The sequence below is a fragment of the Mustelus asterias genome, chromosome 13, assembly GCF_964213995.1.
Source record: "Mustelus asterias chromosome 13, sMusAst1.hap1.1, whole genome shotgun sequence".
Taxonomy (NCBI): Eukaryota; Metazoa; Chordata; class Chondrichthyes; order Carcharhiniformes; family Triakidae; genus Mustelus; species Mustelus asterias.
In genome coordinates, this window is record NC_135813.1 from 14485222 (window position 1) to 14509392 (window position 24171).

The 24171-nt window shown below is 45.7% G+C and overlaps 1 protein-coding gene across 2 annotated transcripts in view; it reads right to left on the bottom strand.

The window, feature by feature from the left end:
- LOC144502459 (gelsolin-like) overlaps positions 1–24171 on the bottom strand; it is a 73273-nt gene that overhangs the window by 14060 nt on the left and 35042 nt on the right. The window contains exons 5-12 of one of the 2 annotated variants that reach the window (XM_078226388.1): positions 22729–22878; positions 20940–21029; positions 20180–20315; positions 17379–17467; positions 15086–15301; positions 14280–14413; positions 5099–5189; positions 1982–2011 (exon numbers count right to left, since the gene is read on the bottom strand). In XM_078226388.1, coding sequence (XP_078082514.1) covers positions 1982–2011; positions 5099–5189; positions 14280–14413; positions 15086–15301; positions 17379–17467; positions 20180–20315; positions 20940–21029; positions 22729–22878 — 936 coding nt within the window. The remainder of the gene's footprint in view (positions 1–1981; positions 2012–5098; positions 5190–14279; positions 14414–15085; positions 15302–17378; positions 17468–20179; positions 20316–20939; positions 21030–22728; positions 22879–24171) is intronic. The other variant, XM_078226389.1, reaches the window with a different exon arrangement.

Sequence of the window (24171 nt, forward strand, 5' to 3'; positions counted from 1 at the left end):
TGCTCAAGGATAGGGGGTAAAACCTTTTAGAACTGAGGTGTGGAGAAATGTTTTCACCCAGAGTTGAGAGGATATTGAAGATGATCAGCCATGATCAAAATGAATGGTGGAGCAGGTTCGATGGGCTGAATAGCCTACTCCTGCTTCTAGTTTCTAGTCCCCGTCCCATTAATTTCACCAGTTCTACTGTTTTACTGATACTAATTTCTTGCAGTTCCTCATTCCTGCTAGTTCTCTGGGGAGGTTTTCTTTTTAAAGTATCGTCCTCCATGAAGACAGACAATTTTGAGATTAGTTTCTCTGCCATTATCTTAATTATAAATTCTCCTGCCTGCCTGTAATGGTCCCACATTTGTCTTTACTAATCTTTTCCTTTTTATAGACCTCTAGAAGGTTCACTTCTGTTTCCTGCTAGCTTGCACTCATGGCAAAACGTGGGAAAATGGGAAACTGCCCATTTTTGCAGGAAGAATTTGAAAAGCACATCATCCAAATGGGGAGAGGTTACAGAGTTCTGAGATTCAGAATAATAAATCAAATTAAAACCCTGTGACTGCAACTCTATATTCTGCACCCTCTCCTTTCCTTCTCCCTTATATACTCTATGAATGGTATGCTTTGTCTCTATAGCACACAAGAAACAATATTTTTCACTGTGTACTAATACATGTGACAAGAAATCAAATCAAATGATCACTTGTTGTTGGGGTTTTGTGCATCAAATTAACGTACGTTTGTTGTAAACCATTTATTAAATCTTTCAAAGCTACCCATTGCCAGTCTGCCTTCATAGACATGTAGCTTCCCAATCTACCAGCTTGGATTTAAGACCCTAGTTTTGGATGGATGGGCACAGAGACTGGTATTAAACCTCAAAGCACAAGTGCTATATTTAAGCCAGTTAGTGGATTGGCGTTTAAACACATTCTTACGAAATTCCTCTGGCATCGCAACAGATGTGGCGTTAACATTTATAACAAACGGGATAGTGTTCCTGAATTAGCATAGAAGCAGTTAATGAGCAACGTGGCACATTACCAACAACCCAATCAGTAAATTCTAGCCCTCAATGGACAAGACCTGGGAATCGTTAAGTGTCCCTTCTCTGGCTGGGAGATACAGTTTCGCATTGTACCGAACCACTGCTGGAAGCTCCCAGTGCCAAACACTAGATGCCAAAATTAGAAAGTGCTTTAAATTCCCCAGCACTGACATCATGTTCCTTTTCTGTATCCCAAGGCATGTTAATATTCAAGGAGAATTGTATACAGGCACAAAATAATAAAATAGGTACATGGATATGCGAGGATCAGCTACATGTCCCATTTAAGAGTTGTGAACATAGCCCAGTCCATCACGCAGACCAACCTCCCATCCATTGACTGTCTACACTTCCCGCTGCCTTGGAAAAGTGTCCAACATAAATCAAGGACTCCATGCACTCTTCCACCAGGAAAAAAGATACACAAGTTTGAGACCAACTGACTCAAGAACAGCTTCTTCCCTGCTGCCATCAGACTTTTGGATGGACCTACTTCGCATTAAGTCGACCTTTCTCTACACCCTAGCTATGACTGTAACGCTACATTCGGCACCCTCTCCTTTCCTGCTCTATGAACGGTACACTTTGTCTGTGTAGCGCGTGAGAAACAATACTTTTCACTGTATCCCAATACATGTGACAATAATAGATCAACTCTTCAGAGGAGAGTCAGACGTTAATAAATGCAAAAGGAGGAGCATTCCATCCGCAGCTGTTAAGTTTAAACATTTCTACTTTCTGGTTAACACAAGTTCACACCAAGAGCAGCAGGCCAGTCTCAAAAAAAAAACTGCAAAAAATCAGCAATATTAGGAAAACTCGAGCATGCACAGTGTCTCATGCTTTCTGGGTTCGCGGTTAGAGTCATGAACACATTCCAGTTTACTCCAAGTTCCAGGGCACTAACAGCCACAATCGACAGTGAGCAAGTGTCGATACCTGGTTAATGATTCGGGAACCGTCAGCTCTCTGCGGAGAATTAAGGAATTCAGAGGCAGTCAGCACTTAAATCCTGCTTCCGGAACACAATTATATTGTTGTCATTGGTCAGAGCATAAGTTGCAATATTGAACGGTGCACTATAAACAAGTCCTACACCTGCTTTAAACATCACCGCTGACACGGTCACCTTTGATAAAAGTTCTGCCCAGTGCAGCCGAGAGAGAGGAACTCGGAATTTAGTCACTGCTTAGAAGGTGCAAGAATTCATCTGTTCACAATATCTCTGTCAAACTGCTAGGTCTGTCATTTCTATTCTGTGTATGAATAGTGAGCGTGTGTTTGTTCAGGTCTAAACTTAATGATTTCAGTGCTGAAGAGTCTAAACCATTGCTGGGTCAAAATCCTGGAAGTTCCCATCCAACAGCACTGTCAACGCAGCAGCTCATCGCCGTCAACAGAGACTGGAGATGTGTAACCAAACACTGGCCTTGCCAGTCAGAGCAATGTCCCAGAATAACCTTTGCTTGTTTTTTGCCGCACTTCAGATGCTGACCATCCTGCTATTTGATGCCAAGCTTTTTAAACCAATATTTCCATTTGATTATTTTATTTTTAAACAGGGGTTGTGTGACACAAGCCTGCAAGAGGAGGAAAGCAAGGCTTTGGGGATCCAATCAGGAAATTATTCTTCATTTCAAACCCCATTCAGGACCTCGCTTTCACATTGCTTCTGCGATCAGGACGACCCGTCTATTCAACAAGCAAGCAGGCGAGTGATACCCTGCAGCAGCTCAGAATTATCCGTTTGTATAATGGATGGTGCAAAACATTTTGCATGAGAGTCACATGACGAATCTTGGGATGTTGTTTGCGTGAAGTCTCTGCACAATCGGTTGCAGAATGAAAGGACTGATTTAAGCCTCCCCTGAACAGGACAAAGGCTGGAGGCATCAGCAGAAGTTTAACATTCCCCGCGGCACGTTGGCACAATGGTTAGAACTGCTGCCTCACAGCGCCAGGGGCCCGGGTTCGATTCCGGCCTTGGGGTCACTGTCTGTGCAAACTCCACACATTCTCCCAGTGTCTGCGTGGGTTTCCTCCGGGTGCTCCGGTTTCCTCCCACAACTCCAAACGTGTGCAGGATAGGTGGACTGGCCATCTTAAATTGCCCCTTGGAGTCCCAAGGTGTGTAGATTAGGGGGAATTAACCATGGTAAATTGCTCCTTCGTGTCCCAAGATGTGCAGGTCAGGGGGGGGGGGGGGGATTAGCGGGATTAACGTGGGGTTACAGGGATAGGGCCTGGGTAAGATGCCCTGTTGGAGAGTCGGTGCAGATTTGATGGGCCAAATTGCCCCTTTCTGTACTGTAGGGATTCTAAGATAAAATTTAATAGCCAGGGAATCACTATTCAATAAAAAAAAGCACCAATAATTGACACTCTCCCCTTACTCCCTCACATTAAACTCTCTCCCCATGTTTCTGAAACAGACTCGAATGGGGAATGGGCATTGCTCGGAAGGTGACGCGACAGTGTGGAGGCAAGTTGCGGCTGCTGCTTCGCTCAGGCTGTGTGCGTGACGTAGAGATCCTCAGACTACAAGAAGAGCCACAGTAAAATCTCGGTAGAATTCACTGCAGCCGGGGAGAAGTGGAATACTGTTCACCTGCGCGCTGCAGGAATGGGTGGAAACCCGCTTCAGTTACTATTCTAATTCTATCAAGGTGTCTTTTTACACGTTTCGGATTCCCAGTCTGCAGAACCCGAGTTTCTGGTAGCACGCAATCAGGCCATCGGAGAGTTATATTCCAAATTGTGGAAAACCCACGGAATTCAATAGCTGAAGCCCGCAGTGCCAGGACACACACAAACAATAATAATTGATGCCCTGTGGAGCTGGCTGGCAAAGAGACAAACATAATTAAAGCAGCTTCACCGAGTGACCTGCTACATTCGCCTACTGGGCCCGATCATGGGACTAAACTCTGCATAAACAAGCTGGCAACGCACAGCTGTATCGTTGTTTCTGTCGGATTTCTAGTTTCGAGGACGTTTGGTATTTCCACGTGCACCAGAAAATTAAATTAATTATAGAATCCCCCCCAGTGCAGGAGGAGGCCATTCAGTCCATCAAACCCGAATCCCACCCAGGTCCTATCCCTTTAACCCCATGTATTTCCCCTGCTAATCCCCCTGACCCTTGAGGGTCAATTTAGCACAGTCAGTCAACCTAATCCACACATCTTTGGAGTGTGGGAGGAGACCCAGGCAGACACGGGGAGAATGTCTGTGCGGAGTTTGCACACACAGTCACCCAAGGCCAGAATCCAACTCTGGTTCCGGATGCTGTGAGGCAACAGTGCTAAGCCGCCCCTGACACTTACTTTTGTCATAGTTTTATATAAGCTGACGACAGCTGTTTTTAGGTTTCCAGATCAATCAACCTGTCCTGGGCCCCCCCATGCTGACACTATAGTTAAGAAAGCCCACCAATGCCTCTACTTTCTCAGAAGACAAAGGAAATTTGGCATGTCCGCTACGACTCTCATTGACTTTTACAGATGCACCATAGAAAGCATTCTTTCTGGTTGTATCGCAGCTTGGTATGGCTCCTGCTCTGCCCAAGACCGCAAAAAACTACAAAAGGTCGTGAATGTAGCCCAATCCATCACGTAAACCAGCCTCCCATTCATTGACTCCGTCTACACTCCCCGCTGCCTCGGCAAAGCAGCCGCATAATCAAGGACTCCACGCACCCCGGACACACTCTCTTTCACCTTCTTCCGTCAGGAAGAAGATACAAAAGTCTAAGGTCACGTACCAACCGACTCAAGAACAGCTTCTTCCCTGCTGCTGTCAGACTTTTGAATGGACTGACCTCGCATCAAGTTGATCTTTCTCTGCACCCTAGCTATGCCTGTATGTAACCCTACATTCTGCACACTCTCATTTCCTTCCCTATGAACGGTATGCTTTGTCTGTATAGCGGGCAAGAAACAATACTTTTCACTATGTTAATACATGTGACAATAATAAATCAAACTTATTCATTCTCCGATAACAGCGATGGTGATTTGCTGACCGCACTTTGCTTTGGAAAGGTGTTGTTTTTACCTGGACTGGGCCACCTCCCAGTTTCTCGTCCAGCTGGGCAGTCAGGATGGCAGCAGCACCCATTTCATCCTGGGATGAATCAGCTCCTAACCTGTAATACAACCAACACATATTAACCAGTAGACTAGACTCGAGTTAGCTCCACTGACGCTGCAGTGATTAAATGCATCATCTTGTTGTATTGCTGAAGATGATTCTTTTTTGAAGGATGAAAAATTTTGAAGGATCAAAAATTTATTTGCAGAGTGAAACATTACAAGCATATACCTCCAAACTCAATCGTTCTGCAGTTCCAGCAAGTCTCTACGAGTTCGAATAGAACCCTAATTAATGCCTATCAATTGCATGTAATTAAGGCATTAACATTCTATTAACACTATTAATACAGCACCAAGTCACAATCCTGGAAGTCCAAAGATGTGCGGGTTAGGTTGATTGGCCATACTAAATTGACCCTAGTGTCAGGGGATTATCAGGGTAAATCCGCGAGGTTACTGGAATAGGGCCTAGGTGGGATTGCGGTTGGTGCAGACTCGATGGGCCGAATGGCCTCCTTCTGCACCGTCGGGGTTCGATGTTCCCTCCCCAACGGCATTGGAGATCAACTCACAGAACATGGACTGCAGCAATTCAAGGCAACGCTCACCAAAACCTCCTCAAGGACAAGAGGGGGGGGATGGGTAACAAATACTGGCCAGACAACAGCGCCCATGTCCCACGATTGAATAGAAAATGACCAAAGGCCGGCCTCCCACCCACCCCCCACTCCAGGTTCAGTCTCAGTTTGAATGCAGGTGATGCTTGCTGGGGAGAGGAGAGAGAAGAGTCAGGGCCACACACACGGCCGGTACTGATGGCTCTGTTTCCAGGAGAGATGGGAGGCAAAGGCAGCAAAAGGCTCTTTATAGATTAAAATTTTTTTTAAATCACAAAGGTGGCACAGTGGTTAGCACTACTGCCTCTCAGCGCCAGGGATCCAGGTTCGATTCCCGGCTTGGGTCACTGTCTGTGTGGAGTCTGCACATTCTCCGTGTCTGCGTGGGTTTCCTCTGGTTTCCTCCCACATTCCGAAAGACATGCTGATTAGGTGGATTGGCCATGCTAAATTCCCCGTAGTGTTAGGGGGACTAGTTAGGGTAAATGCATGGGGTTATGGGGATAGGGCCTGGGTGAGATTGTGGTCAGTGCAGACTCGATGGGCTGAATGGCCTCCTTCTGCACTGTAGGGATTATATAATTCTATGAAGTGCAGTTTTTCAAATCAGCGACCAGTTACTGTGGTGAGTGGCAGGGCGGTGAGACACTCTCCATTAGGAACACTCCCAAGTGCAAGGAACCTGCTTAGGCTGTTGATCAAATTGCTCTTTCCTCAACAACTGAATAGGTGCAGATGCCATACACACCACTGGGTGGCAGCGCTGAGTAAAGCTTATAGACCGAGTGTGAACTGTCCCTTCATAGAAACAAAATGAACTCCATTCGGAATCTGAAAATACATTCTTTCTCCCCCATATCCAAATGGAGGACAACTTCATGTTTTAAAAAATCTTCAGTTGACGAGAGGCAGCAGCAAGTAGGTGCAAAGGTTCCAGAGAATTCCCCAATCTAACATATTCATTATAAAAGGAAACAAGCCAAGAAAAAAAATGACTACAGTGTTTTGTGATATTTAGGCCCCAGCACTCAATGTCCCAAAGAGGAGAGGCAGTAGTTAAAGAATCATAGAATCCTACAGTGCAGAACGGTAGCACAGTGGTTAGCACTGCTGCTTCACAGCTCCAGGAACCTGGGTTCGATTCCCGGCTCGGCTCACTGTCTGTGTGGAGTTTGCACATTCTCCTCGTGTCTGCGTGGGTTTCCTCCGGGTGCTCCGGTTTCCTCCCACAGTCCAAAGATGTGTGGGTTAGCTTGATTGACCATGCTAAAATTGCCCCTTAGTGTCCTGAGATGCGTAGGTTAGAGGGATTAGCAGGTAAATGTGTAGGGTTATGGGGGTAGGGCCTGGGTGGGATTGTGGTCAGTGCAGACTCAATGGGCCGAATGGCCTCTTTCTGTACTGTAGGGTTTCTATGAGAAGGAGGCCATTTGGCCCATCGAGTCTAAAGTTTGGGGGTACATGTTCGTAATGTGTGGCTCATAGAACATAGAACATTACAGCGCAGAACAGGCCCTTCGGCCCACGATGTTGCACCGACCAGTTAAAAAAAAACTGTGACCCTCCAACCTAAACCAATTTCTTTTCGTCCATGAACCTATCTACGGATCTCTTAAACGCCCCCAAACTAGGCGCATTTACTACTGATGCTGGCAGGGCATTCCAATCCCTCACCACCCTCTGGGTAAAGAACCTACCCCTGACATCGGTTCTATAACTACCCCCCCTCAATTTAAAGCCATGCCCCCTCGTGCTGGATTTCTCCATCAGAGGAAAAAGGCTATCACTATCCACCCTATCTAAACCTCTAATCATCTTATATGTTTCAATAAGATCCCCTCTTAGCCGCCGCCTTTCCAGCGAAAACAATCCCAAATCCCTCAGCCTCTCCTCATAGGATCTCCCCTCCATACCAGGCAACATCCTGGTAAACCTCCTCTGCACCCTCTCCAAAGCCTCCACATCCTTCCTGTAATGTGGGGACCAGAACTGCACACAGTACTCCAAGTGCGGCCGCACCAGAGTTGTGTACAGTTGCAACATAACGCTACGACTCCTAAATTCAATCCCCCTACCAATAAACGCCAAGACACCATATGCCTTCTTAACAACCTTATCTACTTGATTCCCAACTTTCAGGGATCTATGCACACATACACCTAGATCCCTCTGCTCCTCCACACTATTCAAAGTCCTCCCGTTAGCCCTATACTCAACACATCTGTTATTCCTACCAAAGTGAATTACCTCACACTTCTCCGCATTAAACTCCATCCGCCACCTCTCGGCCCAACTTTGCAACCTGTCTAAGTCTTCCTGCAAACTACGACACCCTTCCTCACTGTCTACCACACCACCGACTTTGGTGTCATCAGCAAATTTGCTAATCCACCCAACTATACCCTCATCCAGATCATTAATAAATATTACAAACAGCAGTGGCCCCAAAACAGATCCCTGAGGTACACCACTTGTAACCGCACTCCATGATGAATATTTACTATCAACCACCACCCTCTGTTTCCTATCCGCTAGCCAATTCCTGATCCAATTTCCTAGATCACCCCCAATCCCATACATCTGCATTTTCTGCAGAAGCCTACCATGGTGAACCTTATCAAACGCCTTACTAAAATCCATATATACCACGTCCACTGCCTTGCCCCCATCCACCTCCTTGGTCACTTTCTCAAAAAACTCAATAAGGTTAGTAAGGCACGACCTACCAGCCACAAAACCATGCTGACTATCACCTATCAATTCATTACTCTCCAAATAACTATAAATCCTATCCCTTATAATTTTTTCCAACATCTTGCCGACAACAGAAGTGAGACTCACCGGTCTATAATTCCCGGGGAAGTCTCTGTTCCCCTTCTTAAACAATGGGACAACATTCGCTAACCTCCAATCTTCTGGTACTATACCAGAGGCCAACGACGACCTGAAGATCAGAGCCAGAGGCTCTGCAATCACTTCTCTTGCCTCCCAGAGAATCCTTGGATAAATCCCATCCGGACCAGGGGATTTATCTATTTTCAGACCCTCCAGAATATCCTGCACATCCTCCTTATCAACTGTAATACTGTCTATTCTACTCCCCTGCAACCCAGTGTCCTCCTCAGCTATATTCATGTCCCCTTGCGTGAACACCGAAGAGAAATATTGGTTCAATGCTTCACCAATCTCCTCCGGTTCCACACATAACTTCCCTCTGCCATCTATAACTGGCCCTAAACTTGCCCTAACCAACCTTCTGTTCTTGACATACCTATAGAACGCCTTAGGATTCTCTTTAACCCTATCCGCCAAAGTCTTCTCATGTCCCCTTTTAGCCCTTCTAAGCTCGCTCTTCAACTCCCTCTTAGCCAATCTAAAGCTTTCTAGTGCACTACCCGAGTGCTCACGTCTCATCCGAACATAAGCCTCCTTTTTCTTTTTAACCAACAAAGAAACTTTTTTGGTGCACCACGGTTCCCTAGCCCTACCAATTCCCCCTTGCCTGACAGGGACATACCTATCACAGACTCGCAGTAGCTGCTCCTTGAAAAAACTCCACATGTCGGACGTTCCCAGTCCCTGTAATCTCCTAGTCCAACCTATGTTTCCTAATTCTCTCCTAATAGCCTCATAATTACCCTTCCCCCAGCTAAAACCACTGGCCCGAGGTTCATGCCTATCCCTTTCCATCACTAAGGTGAACGTAACCGAATTGTGGTCACTATCACCAAAATGCACACCAACTTCCAAGTCTAGCACCTGGTCTGGCTCATTTCCCAGCACCAGATCCAATATAGCCTCACCTCTAGTTGGCCTGTCTACATACTGAGTCAAAAAACCTTCCTGCACGCTTTGAACAAAAACTGACCCCTCTAACGAGCTAGAGCTATAACAATTCCAGTCAATATTAGTCAAGTTAAAATCCCCCATAACAATTGCCCTATTACTTTCACTCCTAAGCAGGATTGACTCCGCAATCCTTTCCTCAACCTCTCTAGAACTTTTAGGAGGTCTATAAAAGACTCCCAACAGGGTGACCTCTCCTCTCCTATTTCTAATCTCCGCCCATACTACCTCAACAGATAAGTCCTCATCAAACCTCCTCTCTGACACTGTGATACAATCTCTGACCAATAATGCTACCCCTCCCCCTCTTCTACCTCCTTCCCTACTTCGACTAAAACATTTGAACCCCGGGACCTGCAGCATCCATTCCTGCCCCTGCTCTATCCATGTCTCTGAAATAGCCACAACATCGAAGTCCCAGGTACTGATCCACGCTGCAAGTTCACCCACTTTATTGCGAATACTCCTGGCATTGAAGTATACACATTTCAAACCCTGCTCCACCCCACCTCTGCAATGCCGTGCATTGCAGTCCCCATCCATGCATCCCTCACTTTCAGCCCCACTACTCAGGATCCCTCCCCCCCCCCCGAATCAGTTTAAACCTCCCTGCATGGCCTTAGCAAATTTACCCCCCAGGATATTGGTCCCCTTCTGATTAAGGTGTAGACCATCCTTCTCATAGAGGTCACACCTTCCCCAGTACGAGCCCCAATTGCTTAAGTACCTGAACCCCTCCCTCCTGCACCATCCCCTCAGCCATGAATTCAAACCTTCCCTCTCCCTATTCCTCTCTAAACTATCCCGTGGTACAGGCAAGAGTCCAGAGATAACCACTCTGTCAGTCTTGGCCTTTAGTTTCCACCCCAACTCCATAAATCCCTGCCTAATATCCCCTTCCCCTATCCTCCCTATGTCGTGTGTCCCCACATGTACAATAACTTGTGGTTTATCTCCCTCCCCCCTAAGAGTCCTGAATACCCTGTCAGACACATCCCGGACCCCAGCCCCTGGTAGGCAACACACCAACCCTAAGTCCCTACCTTTAGTTCCGACCCTCCTATCTGTCCCCTTAATTGTGGAGTCCCCAATCACAAGGCCCAGTCTTTTACAGCCCCTAACCACCTGAGCTTTCTCACTCGGCTCACCCCCAGAGATCTGCTCTCTATGCTCAGTTGATTCCTCCTCAACTGTAGCCTCCAGCACCGAAAACCTATTATGGAGGGGAACCGCCCCAGGGGATTGTCTTCCCGATTGCTTCTTACCCCTCCTCCTGGCATTGACCCAAGCCTCATTTCTAGGAGTTACTATTTCTCTATAACTCCTATCAACTTCCACCTCCGCCTCCCGAATTATGCGGAGTTCCTCTACCTCCCCCTCCAGCTCCTTTACACGCTCCTCCAGAAGCTGCAATCTAATGCACTTCTTACAACTAAAATCTCCTGAAACACTACTGGATTTCCTCACCACATACATCCCACAGGAGATGCAGCATACTGCCTGAACTGCCATCCCTGAAGCCATTACCAGCAAGAAAAAAAGAAAACAAAAAACTTCCCCACACTTATAATTAGGTTAGAGGAGGATGGAAGGGTGGGATCCTCTACCAGTGTAGAGGATCGGGTATCTCCTCTGCACCAATTTATAGGGCAAGGGGCCCGAGAGAAAAAAAAACTACTACTGAGGGGGAACCACCCAGGTAACTGACTTTTAAAGTTAAAATAAAAACCCTTCCCAGACTCCTTTGCTGCCCACTTTTAGTTTTCACTTTAAACTTGAAAAACTGCTGTTAAAGTAAAGGCCAAAAAAATACACACACTAGCTGACTAATTAAATAAATAAACAATTCAATTAATCCAATTAATCTCTTACCAGCACTGCTGCTTTTCAATCACCCCTCTCAGCTTGCTCCAGTGGATCAATGAGGGGGAACCTCCCAGGTAACTGACTTTTAAAGTTAAAATAAAAACCCTTCCCAGACTCCTTTGCTGCCCACTTCTAGTTTTCACTTTAAACTTGAAAAACTGCTGTTAAAGTAAAGGCTCTGTAAATAAAAGCTTGTAAACGTGTAAAGATTAGGTTCCAGTTCTATCAGGTTATTTAAAGGAACAGCTCCTGCCCTCACCCAGTCACAAATAAAGATACCAACTACAGAGTCATTTAAAACAGCAAGAACCCATGACCCTCCATTGAGATAGTTAAATGCATCAATTGAGGTTATGTACATATGGAACGGAGGGTGGCACGGCGGTTAGCCCTGCTGCCTCACAGCGCCAGGAACCTGGGTTAGATTCCAGCCTCGGGTGACCGTTTGCATACTCACCCAATGCCTGCGTGGGTTTCCTCCGGGTGCTCCAGTTTCCTCCCGAAGAGGTGCGGGTTAGGTTGATTGGTCATGGTAAATGCACAGGGTTATGGGGATAGAATGAGGGGGTTGGGCTGAATGGCCATGTTCTGCATTGTAGGGATTCAATACATTCAAGTGGAGGGTATTGATTGGATGGTTACGGAGCACAGGGACACACTGACACAGGACGAGAATAGTCCGGAGATGCATATTAAACAGGTGAATATCTATTTACCAAGTTAGACAGAAGAATAAAAACAGAACATGCTATTCTGAGCATCCTCAGGTGTTTTGCTCCAATTAGACAGAGGAATGGTTCATTACTGTTTTATTGTGACAGGATCATCCAGTACAAACACTACTTCCCACTCTTCCCGTCTGGACCCTCTCCCTGCCCAGAAACATCCCCAACCTGGGAGGAAAAACCTCTTTAATAAAGCGTCAGTGAGCATCACCTGCTCCAATTCAGCTTGTAGCAAGAGCTGGTTTATGCTTTAAAGCAACGGTGGACAACGTGCGGCCTGGGGGGGGGGGGGGGGGGGGGACACGCGCGACGCGTGGGGATCTGGAATATGGCCAGCGAGACATTTTGTTGACTGTTGCCCATGCTCAGGGTTGCCACATTCCTCTGACTTCTGCCCACATAATTTTTTCCGACCAATATGACTTAAGTGATACGCACGCAAAGGGCAAGTGAAGTGAGATTCATGCCGATTACTCACAACATTGACTGTGAGAGCCATGTGCTCCCTCTGCGTCCAAATTATAAATATTTCTTTTTTTTTTAAAAAAACCATTTGAAGTTGATAGCTCTATTAAATATATAAAAAGTTTATTTATTAGTCACAAGTAGGCTTACATTAACACTGCAATGAAGTTACTGTGAAAATCCCTTAGTCGTCACACTCCGGCGCCTGTTCGCGGACACCGAGGGAGAATTTAGCATGGCCAATGTACCTAACCAGCACGTCTTTCAGACTGTGGGAGGAAACCCACGCAGACACGGGGAGAACGTGCAAACTCCACACAGTCACCCAAGCCAGGAATCAAACCCAGGCCCCTGGCACTGTGAGGCAGCAGTTCTAACCACTGTGCCACCCTAATGAAGAAGCATCTTCTATAGTCATTATAGAATATGGCATTAAATGTATTTAATCTGATTCATGGGGCCACGTTTAGTGAACAAACTTGATTTCAATCATGCAGCCCACTCACCAGCCCAGGTTACCCATCAGGTTTTAAAGGAACCTGCATTTCTAACGTTGCAATGTTCCACTTCATGAATAATATCGACTCCAAATAAGGATGGATTCTTCCTTTGACTATCACATCTTTAACATCCTCAAGGCACACTGACAATTCTCGCCACTAAATCACTTTTAGAAATGGTTTCATGGTTATGTTTACGTTGGCAAGTGCAGTAAGATTGCACAAATAGTGTGACAAGAGTGGTCGGTTAATGGATTAGTTATCCATTCCTTCTCGCACAATAAAGGCAGAATCTTGTACAACCAGCTGAACTAACACAGGACACGACTGTTTAAAACTCTCTGGGTGTATGCTCGAGTGAGCATGTACCCATTGATGCACGAGGGGTGCCTCAGAGAAGTTTCCTTTCAAAACAATTAATTGTGACGATACTGTGCTGTGAATATATTTTATGTTTAAGGGGAATTGCTTTAAGATGCAGTGTTTTGTTACAGGGAGATCAGATGCTGAGAAAGCAGGATAATAACTAATTTTAGTGAGGAATGTGTTACTTTGTAGAGTCGATACATTTGGTTTATTTAAGTTATCCGGGGATTGCAGATTGGAGTGGTTGACAGTCATGTTTGGTTCATGGGAGGAGGTAGACTTGCAGCAAGAACAAAATGTTCCATTTTCATTTTTAGAGGGAGTTAGTGACTGGAGCTGTTAAAACGAGGCTCTCTCTCTCTCAAAACTTTAAAGCTGTTACCCAAGTCAGGGAGTGTATTTACCTGTATTTTGCTAACTATTAAGAAATATTGCTTAATTGGAATGGAAATAGTGATAAGTTAGAAGTTAAGATTTGTTTCTTTTCAAGTTGAAAGATTGTTCAACAGTTAAGAGTTACACTGTTTCGTTTTATTAGAGTTATTCCTAAACGGTGTTCAAAATAAAGCTTGTTTTGATAAAAGATCCCCAGTTTGTCACTGGAGTTACTCTAAGAGGGGGGGGGGGCATCCTATCCGCACATTTATGCTGACAATAACAAAACTGTGGAGGTCTAGACTGGATATCATACCTTGGGGATTGGGTCCAGCATCCTAACGAATGCAAAAAATGTCTAACAAGACTTTCCAGCAGCTTACCAGTAATAGATGATGTGACCTTGTCGTCCAGAAAAGGTGTAATCGTACAGGATAATGTAGCAGTCTCCCCCATAGAACTGGCCGTAAGTGCTCGGGTCAACAGCCACTTTGTCACTGCCTTCAATGCGCCAGATCTGAAAGTTTCAATTCAATTTATTGTTGGTACTGGCAAGCTAGCATTTTTCTCCTCCTCCCACCTTGCCAGGGGCAGGGACACCCTCTTTCTCCTTCCCCCACCCCGACCTTGCCAGGGGCAGGGATACCCTCTTACCCAGGGCAGGGATACCCTCTTACCCCCCACCCTGCCAGGGGCAGGAACACATGTTGGGAGCAGTCAAGGCCTCAGCCTCTTTCCAGTGTGTTGACCAACTGGCCAATTTTCATGTTACTAGCAAACAGTGAGTAGTGCCACGAGCTGCATTAATCTTCACCCAGCAGATACACAGTGCGGAACATGGGGCTAGCACTAAAATTGCACCCGTTTCCTTCCCTGGACTAGGAACACACGGGCACATTATCAACCCCCCCCCCCCCAGTGCCATCATCCCTGGCTCAGATCAGCACAGAACAAGTACTGGACACCCTTAGCCTGTAGGCCCAGTCCTGCCCAAGGAAACAGCGTTGGCCTGATACTATTCCCAGTCCCACTTGTCGATCAGATTTAATTTCCACAGTGTAGCAATCCACTCCAAATCTTACTGCTGCCCGTGAACTACTGCATCATAGTATAGCTTTATTCTCAGCGAGAGCCTCTTCAGAGCAATCTTGGCGATGTTAGCCGTTAGCAACATGCGTTGCGTTTTTACCGTTTTCTCTCCAGACCCATCATCCACCATTCCGTGCTGGGCAGCCATGGCAGGAGACTCATGCAAAGTCGAAGCGTCAAAAGGCACTTTTTCAATTTTGGCAATCTGTCCAGAGATGTAGCAGGTTCCCATTCCCTCAGTCTGGTACAGGTCAACCCAATTCTTGAAGAACTGCTTGAACAGTGGAGTTTCCCCAGTCTCTGGCAGAATCTGAACCTAAGAAACAGAACATTGGGAGCTTTATTACAATGCTTCTAGTTTGAAATGTGAATTTTAACCACACACTGAAAACTGCTAAATCAGTTTCCCTCCAAGTATACAACTGCCAAAATGAAAATCTAATTGTTGCAAAAAAAAAACACAGCAAGACATCTCATTGGGCAACACGATGGCACAGCGATTAGCACTGCTGCCTCACAGCACCTGGGACCAGGGTTCAAATCCAGCCTTGAGCAACTGTATGTGGAGTTTGCACATTCTCCCCATGTCTGCTTGGGTTTCCTTAGGATGCTCTGGTTTCCTCCCACAGTCCAAAGATGTGTGGGTTAGGTGGATTGGCCATGCTAAATTGGCCCTTAGCGTCCCAAGATGTGTAGATTAGGGTTTTTTAAAAATTCATTCGTAGGACATGGGCATTGTTGGCTGGCCAGCATTTATTGCCCATCCATCGTTGTCACTGTTCAGAGGCAGTTGAGAGTCAACCACATTGCTGTGGCTCTGGAGTCACATGTAGCCCAGACTAGGTAAGGACGGAAGATTTCCTTCCCTAAAGGACATTGGTGAACCAGATGTGATTTTCTGACAATTGACAGTGGTTTCATGGTCACCAGTAGATTCTTAATTCCAGATTTTTATTGAATTCAAATTCCTCCATCTGCTGCGACGGGATTCGAACCTGGGTCCCCAGAACATTTGCTGATTTTCTGTATTAAAAGTCTAGTCATCGCCTCCCCTAAATACGTGGGATTACAGGGTGTTAGAGGACTTCAAAATACTCTGGGATTTAAAACACTAACAAAGACTATTAGAACAGAGTGGATTAGCTTAGGATAAGAATCAGACTATATAAATAATATACATTTTATATATATTTATGGTACTGTCAGCATAAAAACACAACCGCAGTTAAAGAATTTAAACATAATTCTGAAAAGTGTGTTACAGTTTGGCTAATGGCGCAGAGTTCTCAGGCATCATGGGAAAAAGGCCAGTAAAGTGAACCACATTCTTTATAACAATACACCCATAGAAGCTCTTACTGGCATGAATTCCAGACAGTCCTTATGAATAGAAAATTCATAAGCCAAGGGCAAAGCGAGCAAACTCAGACGGTCTAATGAATAGACAAAGCCTTCAACTAGATAAGAGAGTCATGGCCAAGAGAGAAAATGCTGGAAAATCTCAGCAGGCCTGGCAACATCTGCAAGGAGAGAAAAGAGCTGACGTTTCCAGTCCAGATGACCCTTTGTCAAAGCAAAGGGTCATCTGAACTCGAAACATCAGCTCTTTTCTCTCCTTGCAGATGCTGCCAGACCTGCTGAGATTTTCCAGCATTTTCTCTTTTGGTTTCAGATTCCAGCATCCGCAGTAATTTGCTTTTAAGAGTGTCATGGCAACAGGTGGCCATGGAAAAGTCAGGCAGAAACCGCGAGCACTTATTGTTCCCATGGTGCCAGAGAATATCTGCAATTGGCCAGGGTATATGACATTTATTAATAATAATTGACCTGTAGTAATGATGATTGGTTCATTTCTGATTGCGTCGAGTCAGAGGGTTAAATATCTTTTGGAAATTGTATAATTGCATTGCCATGGTGATGTAATTTCAGAGAAGTGTTGGACCGCCCAACCCTTGCTCTCCCAACCTACGTTGGTCAATAAAGAACGACTTTCGCGAGTCTTTGTATTAGTGGAAATTGAACTCAATACCTAGCCTCTGAAAAAGCCCCTACATGGGGATATGGCAGGTGGGGGGCCTGGGCAAAATGCTTTATCAGAGAGTCGGCGCAGAATCGATGGGTCGAATGGCCTCCTTCTGCAATGATTTTATCTCAGATTCCTAAATAGACGAACGATACAAAGTACCCTGTGGTGAACCCTTCGAAATGAAATGCGAACAGGTTAATCTTGGGATTTCTTGCATAAATTCCAAATCATTGCTCCTCCATCGTTTTTAACATTTTCCTAGCCCGCTCCAACCATTCGCCAAGGTGGTCTCGCTACCATGGTTGAAGGAAGGTGGCTGAGGGAAGCGCTGCTTTCATTCGACACAAAGCACTCCAGCGCTCCTCACCTGAGTGTGTTTGGGATATTCCATTTTGGTAATGAAGTCCTCAGCAGCTTTCAGGGCAGCTTTCCGTTCCTCTGGGTTTGCTTGCTTACCTTGGAATTTCACAGGAAAGAAAAACAAAGGAAATTAGGGAACGCCCATCTATCCCGCTCTCAGAACTTCAGCAATAGTTGAACAACAGTTTACAGTGACACTCAACTGGAGGTGAAGGGCAAAATGCCTTTGGTTAAAGATATTGTATTCTTGCGCAAGGCGAGTGGTTAGGCGGCTGCATTGCTAATCCAGAAACCTAGACCAATAATTCAGAGATTGTGTACAAATCCCACACAGAAAAAACTGGAATGAAGTTGATGTCATTAAAAAAAAATTAAATAAATGTTGACCACAAACCTTGGATTATTGCCAAAATCCATTTGGTTCTCAAATATCCTTTTAGGGAAGAAAGCTGCCCTCACTTGGCTATAGGTCCTGTCTCTGTGGCTTCACACCCAAACTAAGTTACTCAGTTGTATTAAATACTTAAGGGTTGTCACAGTTCCCCAAGCTCATAACCATCCTCACAGAGCAGTGAGAGTTAGAATATAAAATGCGCATACACACCATAAGAGAATGAAGCATCATCGTTAACAGATTCAAACAAGTCTCAGGTACATGACAACCTCTGCCACCAAATGCTACGTGAATTCATCTACTGCTCTCCCCATTTCTCCCTCTTCAAACTGCACAATAGCCAATATGGACTGGATTCAACTCGTGCTGCATATGCATATACCGTACATCTCAGAACTATTCCTAACTGGATAGCTTCTGAAGAGCGTCCACAATTCCTCCAAATCCAGACATTAATGAGTTGTTGTCCCTCCCGACAACCGCTTGACAATGTTGCAATAAGTGTTTTCCCATTTTCACACCATTGTAAGGCCTCAGGATCCATATCCCTTTCATTTGACTTGAAGCCAAAATAATCCAAGTGATATTGGGCACGAGAGTTTGTGGACAGACTACGCACAACTAAAGATGATTTTTGATGCAATGTTCGTGAGCAACACTGCACAAAATTTTAAATCTTCATTTCCTGTCTGCTCAAGACTGGTGACCCACTAGTCTACGCTTTCTTTCCACATTTTCAAAACACCCTTTTGTACCTCACTGGTGCAAGTAACTCCACAGAATGAGAGCTCCTTGCAGCCAACGGCATAACCATAAGAACATAAGAACATAAGAAATAGGAGCAGGAGTAGGCCATCTAACCCCACGAGCCTGCCCCGCCATTCAATAAGATCATGGCTGATCTGACGTGGATCAGTACCACTTACCCGCCTGATCCCCATAACCCTTAATTCCCTTACCGATCAGGAATCCATCCATCCGCGCTTTAAACATATTCAGCGAGGTAGCCTCCACCACCTCAGTGGGCAGAGAATTCCAGAGATTCACCACCCTCTGGGAGAAGAAGTTCCTCCTCAACTCTGTCTTAAACCGACCCCCCTTTATTTTGAGGCTGTGTCCTCTAGTTTTAACGTCCTTACTAAGTGGAAAGAATCTCTCCGCCTCCACCCTATCCTATAAGTCTCCATAAGATCCCCCCTCATCCTTCTAAACTCCAACGAGTACAAACCCAATCTCCTCAGCCTCTCCTCATAATCCAAACGCCTCATCTCCGGTATCAACCTGGTGAACCTTCTCTGCACTCCCTCCAATGCCAATATATCCTTCCTCATATAAGGGGACCAATACTGCACACAGTATTCCAGCTGCGGCCTCACCAATGCCCTGTACAGGTGCATCAAGACATCCCTGCTTTTATATTCTATGCCCTTCGCAATATAGGCCAACATCCCATTTGCCTTCTTGATCACCTGTTGTACCTGCAGACTGGGCTTTTGCGTCTCATGCACAAGGACCCCCAGGTCCCTTTGCACGGTAGCATGTTTTAATTTGTTTCCATTGAGATAGTAATCCCATTTGTTATTATTTCCTCCAAAGTGTATAACCTCGCATTTCTCAACGTTATACTCCATTTGCCATATCCTCGCCCACTCACTCAGCCTGTCCAAATCTCTCTGCAGATCTTCTCCGTCCTCCACACGATTCACTTTTCCACTTATCTTTGTGTCGTCTGCAAACTTCGTTACCCTACACTCCGTCCCCTCCTCCAGATCATCTATATAAAATGGTAAACATTTGCGGCCCGAGTACCGATCCCTGCGGCACGCCACTAGTTACCTTCCTCCAACCGGAAAAACACCCATTTATTCCGACTCTCTGCTTCCTGTCGGATAGCCAGTCCCCAATCCACTTTAACACACTACCCCCAACTCCGTGTGCCCTAATCTTCTTCAGCAGCCTTTTATGGGGCACCTTATCAAACGCCTTTTGGAAATCCAAAAACACCGCATCCACCGGTGTACCAAAATCAGTCCAACTGACCACACTGAGCCAGTAGCTTCGAAAGTGGAACTTTAACCGGAATTCCCAAACCTACGCCAACATCGATTCCCAGCCTCGGTCTTGCGAATCCACGGAGCAGATTCGAAAGAGCTTGCCCACTCATATCCCAGGTACACATGGTCCACCGAGCCCTCATTGATGGATCTTGGGGCACATTCCAATATATATCCAAAAGATGGAGTTTTCACTCGCTAACTTGGGGGGTGACAGGGAAGTGAGGACCAATGGGACACAAAGGCGAATTTGATGCTATTCTCCAAATATTCTCCTAGGTAAACAGAGGAAAATTGAACAAGTACCTTAAACCCGCCCTCAATCCCTCCCGACAACTGGGCAGCTCGCCCCCATCTAACCTTTCCACACGAAGATCTGCCCATTGGATCCATTGTCCAGGATGAAGCTGTCTTCAGAGTCCAGCATGCTCTGTTTAAATGGATTCTCCGCAGACACCAGGCTCATCTGAACATCACCACCAGCAGCATTCGAAACCTGGGGGGGTGGAAGAGACAGACAAGGAGAACATTTTAAAATCATCAGCTGGTTTCATCCCAGGGAAAACAAAATGGAATTTGGCCTTTTTTGGAAACTTGTCCTCACTGGCTATATTCAGTTCTCCAAAATAATACATTCTTATCAACAGTTTACACATTCCTGGCTTTGTGTGGGGATAGAATCAAAGACTTTTTACAGTAAAACTAGTCTCCTTTCAAGAGCTCCTTTGTTAAGAGTGCTGCAACAGCCTATTTATATGACACACCCATCTCTACCATTCACGGGACGTGGGCGTTGGTGGCTGGTTTAGCATTTATTGCCCATCCCCAAATTACCCTTTGACAGATTTTCATGGCTGTTGCAGAGGACTTTATTTTTTTTAAAAACAGTCAGCCACATTGCTGTGGATCTGGGGGCCAGAACAGATAAGGCCAACAGATTCCCCACCTTAAAATGGACATGAACGAAGCGCAAGATGGGTTTTACAACCATGGACAATTGATCTAATGGTCATCATTAGACTTTTAATTCCAGATTTTTATTCAATTTAAATTCCACCACCTGATCAAAATCTATTTCCCCATCTCCAAAACCGCCTATTGTTGGAATGGTTAGCAGCACCTTGTATAGTTTAGCCAGTTTCCTGTTGGACACATCAGCTGTTACATCGTCAGCAGTTCCGTCTGGCAGATCCGGCTTTGGTCCAAGAACCTAAAGAGGTGAGGCAGCAATATCGTTATTAACCAGCCAGTAACCCCACAAAACACACAGCTAGTAATGGGTAGCACAGTGGTTAGCACCGCTGCCTCAGTGCCAGGCAGCTGGGTAGTCCCCCCCCCCCACCCCTCCCAGTGTCTGCATGGGTTTCCTCCGGGTGCTCCAGTTTCCTCCCACAGTCCAAAGATGTGTAGGTGGATTGGCCATGCTAAATTGCCCATGATTGTCCCAGTGTGTGCAGGTTGGGATTGGTCATGCTAAATTGTCTCTAAAGTGTCCAAAGATGTGTAAATTAGCTGGATTAGCCATGGTAAATGCGCAGGGTTACGGGGATAGGGTGGGCCTGTGTAAGAGGTTCTTTCGGAGAGTTGGTGCAGACTCGATGGGCCGGGTGGCCTCTTTTTTCGCTGTAGGGATTCTATGGTACTAAATAGCCATTAACCCCCATAAAACACCTTTACAACATAACTTATGCAGCTGATATCAATTAACGTTTCCCTACATTGAAGGATTCTTTCCTCATCCCTCCAAAACAAGCTCCTTCAGGTCAGAGTCATTATAGCATGGAAACACGCCCTTCGGCCCAACTTGTCCATGCTGCCCCTTTTTTTTTTTAAACCCCTAAGCTAATCCCAATTGCCTGCATTTGGCCCATATCCCTCTAGACCCATCGTACCCATGTAACTATCTAATTTCTTTTTAAAAGACAAAACTGTACCCGCCTCTACTACGACCTCTGGCAGCTTGTTCCAGACACTCAACACCCTCTGAAAAAATTGCCCCTCTGGACACTCTTGTATCTCTCCCCTTAAAAGTCGTCAGAGAAAGTAGCTCCAAAAGGTCCAATTCTGCACAGTTGTTCCCTTGGGCGGTGAAGGTTCTTGGTCTTTAGGGCATTGTGTTGGCTCACCAAATGACCACTAACATAACCAAGATGGCACTAAGCATTGTGCAGCAAATGCCATTTGCTGCTGCTCTCAGCTAACTAGTCGCCCTGTTCAATAGGCCTCAACCACCATAGAGTTGGAAGAAGGCCGGGGGATAGAGGGAGAGAGACAGGCCAATGGTAATTGGCATCAGCATCTGATTTCTACCCAGTGACAGCTGCTGGAAAGGAATTACCTACAGATACTCAGGCTTGTCTGCGATGCCCCAATGTCAGATGGGTCACTGAAATTCTGGGCTCCTCCCCCACAATGGCAAGTAACTGGGGGTGTCCGAGTAACTTGTGCTCAGCACCTGGGAAAGAGACGTAACGGACTGCACTTTCTCCGAAGGAGGCTGTGACCCTTCAGCGACAGGTCATGGCACTCCCTCAGGACGCAATACAGATTTTTTTTATGGTCAAGTCCAGCTATAGTCGAACACAATAGACTGACCTGCATTGAGCTGACTAAATGGAGCCAATGTTACAAATGCCTCTTGCACTGGAGTTCCCAGTCCCTATAATGGAGGAGGGTTGCACAAATGGACGACTTGCTACTTGGCTTCCATCAAATCAGAATGAAAACAAACGATAGACCGCAATCCACACCCCCTCACTTGCTCCGCCCTGCGGTAACAAAAGCTCACCATTGGACACACTGGATCAAATTTCCAATCTCCCAACTCCGGCAAATGGCTCGAGGAAATACAAGTTTGTTATTCATCTTTTCCAATGGTTAATTTGCGGAAATGATTAATGTTGCCTCACCTCCAGCAGTTTTTCCGACTCCCTCCCTTCCTCCATCACACGCAGAGTGGCACGGCCACTTCTCTCGTTGTCACGGATACCCTTGGCCATGCAGGTGGCCTTTAGCCGCTCAAATAGATTGCACTTGGAGCCACACCACTGAAAGATTTCCTGAAAGAGAAAACGGCGAGGGAGAGTGCACGTGATCACAGGCACGACTGAAGCTGAGCTATTAAAAAAATAATCTACACATTCTCAATACAGGACACACCTCACTGTCAATCTCATTACACCTGCTATTGCTCTATATTGGCCGAAACACACTTCTGGGAGGTCCTGAAGCAGGAATGGCATCAAGAAAATTTCAAGTTTCTGATTGCATAGAACCTACGGCACGGAGACAGGCCATTCAGCCCAAACTAGTCCATGGCGACCAAAACGCCCATCTAAGCTAATCCTATTTGCCTACATTTGGCCCATATCCCTCTAAACCTTTCCTATCCATGTATCTGTCTGAAGTGGGAAAAATATACAGAAGAGTACACTTTAAAAATGACTGCCTGGCGCATAAAGAGTTAAGACCACAAACAGGCACTGACTCTTAGCCCAGACAATTACTTAGGATTAAAGACACTCAGACAACTACTTGTAAATTAAAACATGCAGGAATTAGATACTGCAGGAAGCCAGTGGAAATAGGGACAAAAGAGTCTGGTAAAGAGATTAGCTACAGGTGGGATCGGGAATACAAAATGCAGGAAAACCAATTACTGTAAACTACTGTATGAATCGACCGAAACTGAAGTCATTGATAGTCACTGACGTAGGAAATGTATCCATTCATAGAACAATGCAAGGTTAACATGCTTACGTCTGTATTTGTCTATAACGATGTGTTTAACGATCGATCACCTACTTGATCACAACGATGTGATAATGGCTAGATGTCTGGTCCATCTATTGTGTAAAGGGTATAAAGATGGACCGCTCCCATTATCTCATTGAGAGAAGGTAGCTGTCCAGAAGCACTGCGGAGTGACAGTGCCTTTTCTCCACGAAGCTTCATTAAATAAAACTGTATTGTTGAAACCTTCAAGCCTGACTCACAAAGTGGCATTTTCCCCACAACATGTCCAAATGCCTTTCAACTGTTGTCAATGTCCCTGCCTCAACTACTTCCTTTGGCAGCTCATGCCACACACGTACCACTTGTTTAGGGTCCTTTCCTAAGGAGAACATGTCAGAGACGACAAAAGTGAAACTTGTCCAGGACACAATAATCCCATCATAGAATCCTGCCATATTTTACATAGAAAATAGGAACTGGCCATTTGGCCCTTCGAGCCTGCTCCACCATTCAATGTGATCATGGCTGACCTTCTATCTCAATGCCATACTTCCACACTCTCCTCATACCCCTCTAGTCCAGAGATCTATTTCCTCCTCAAAATATACGTGGGTGAT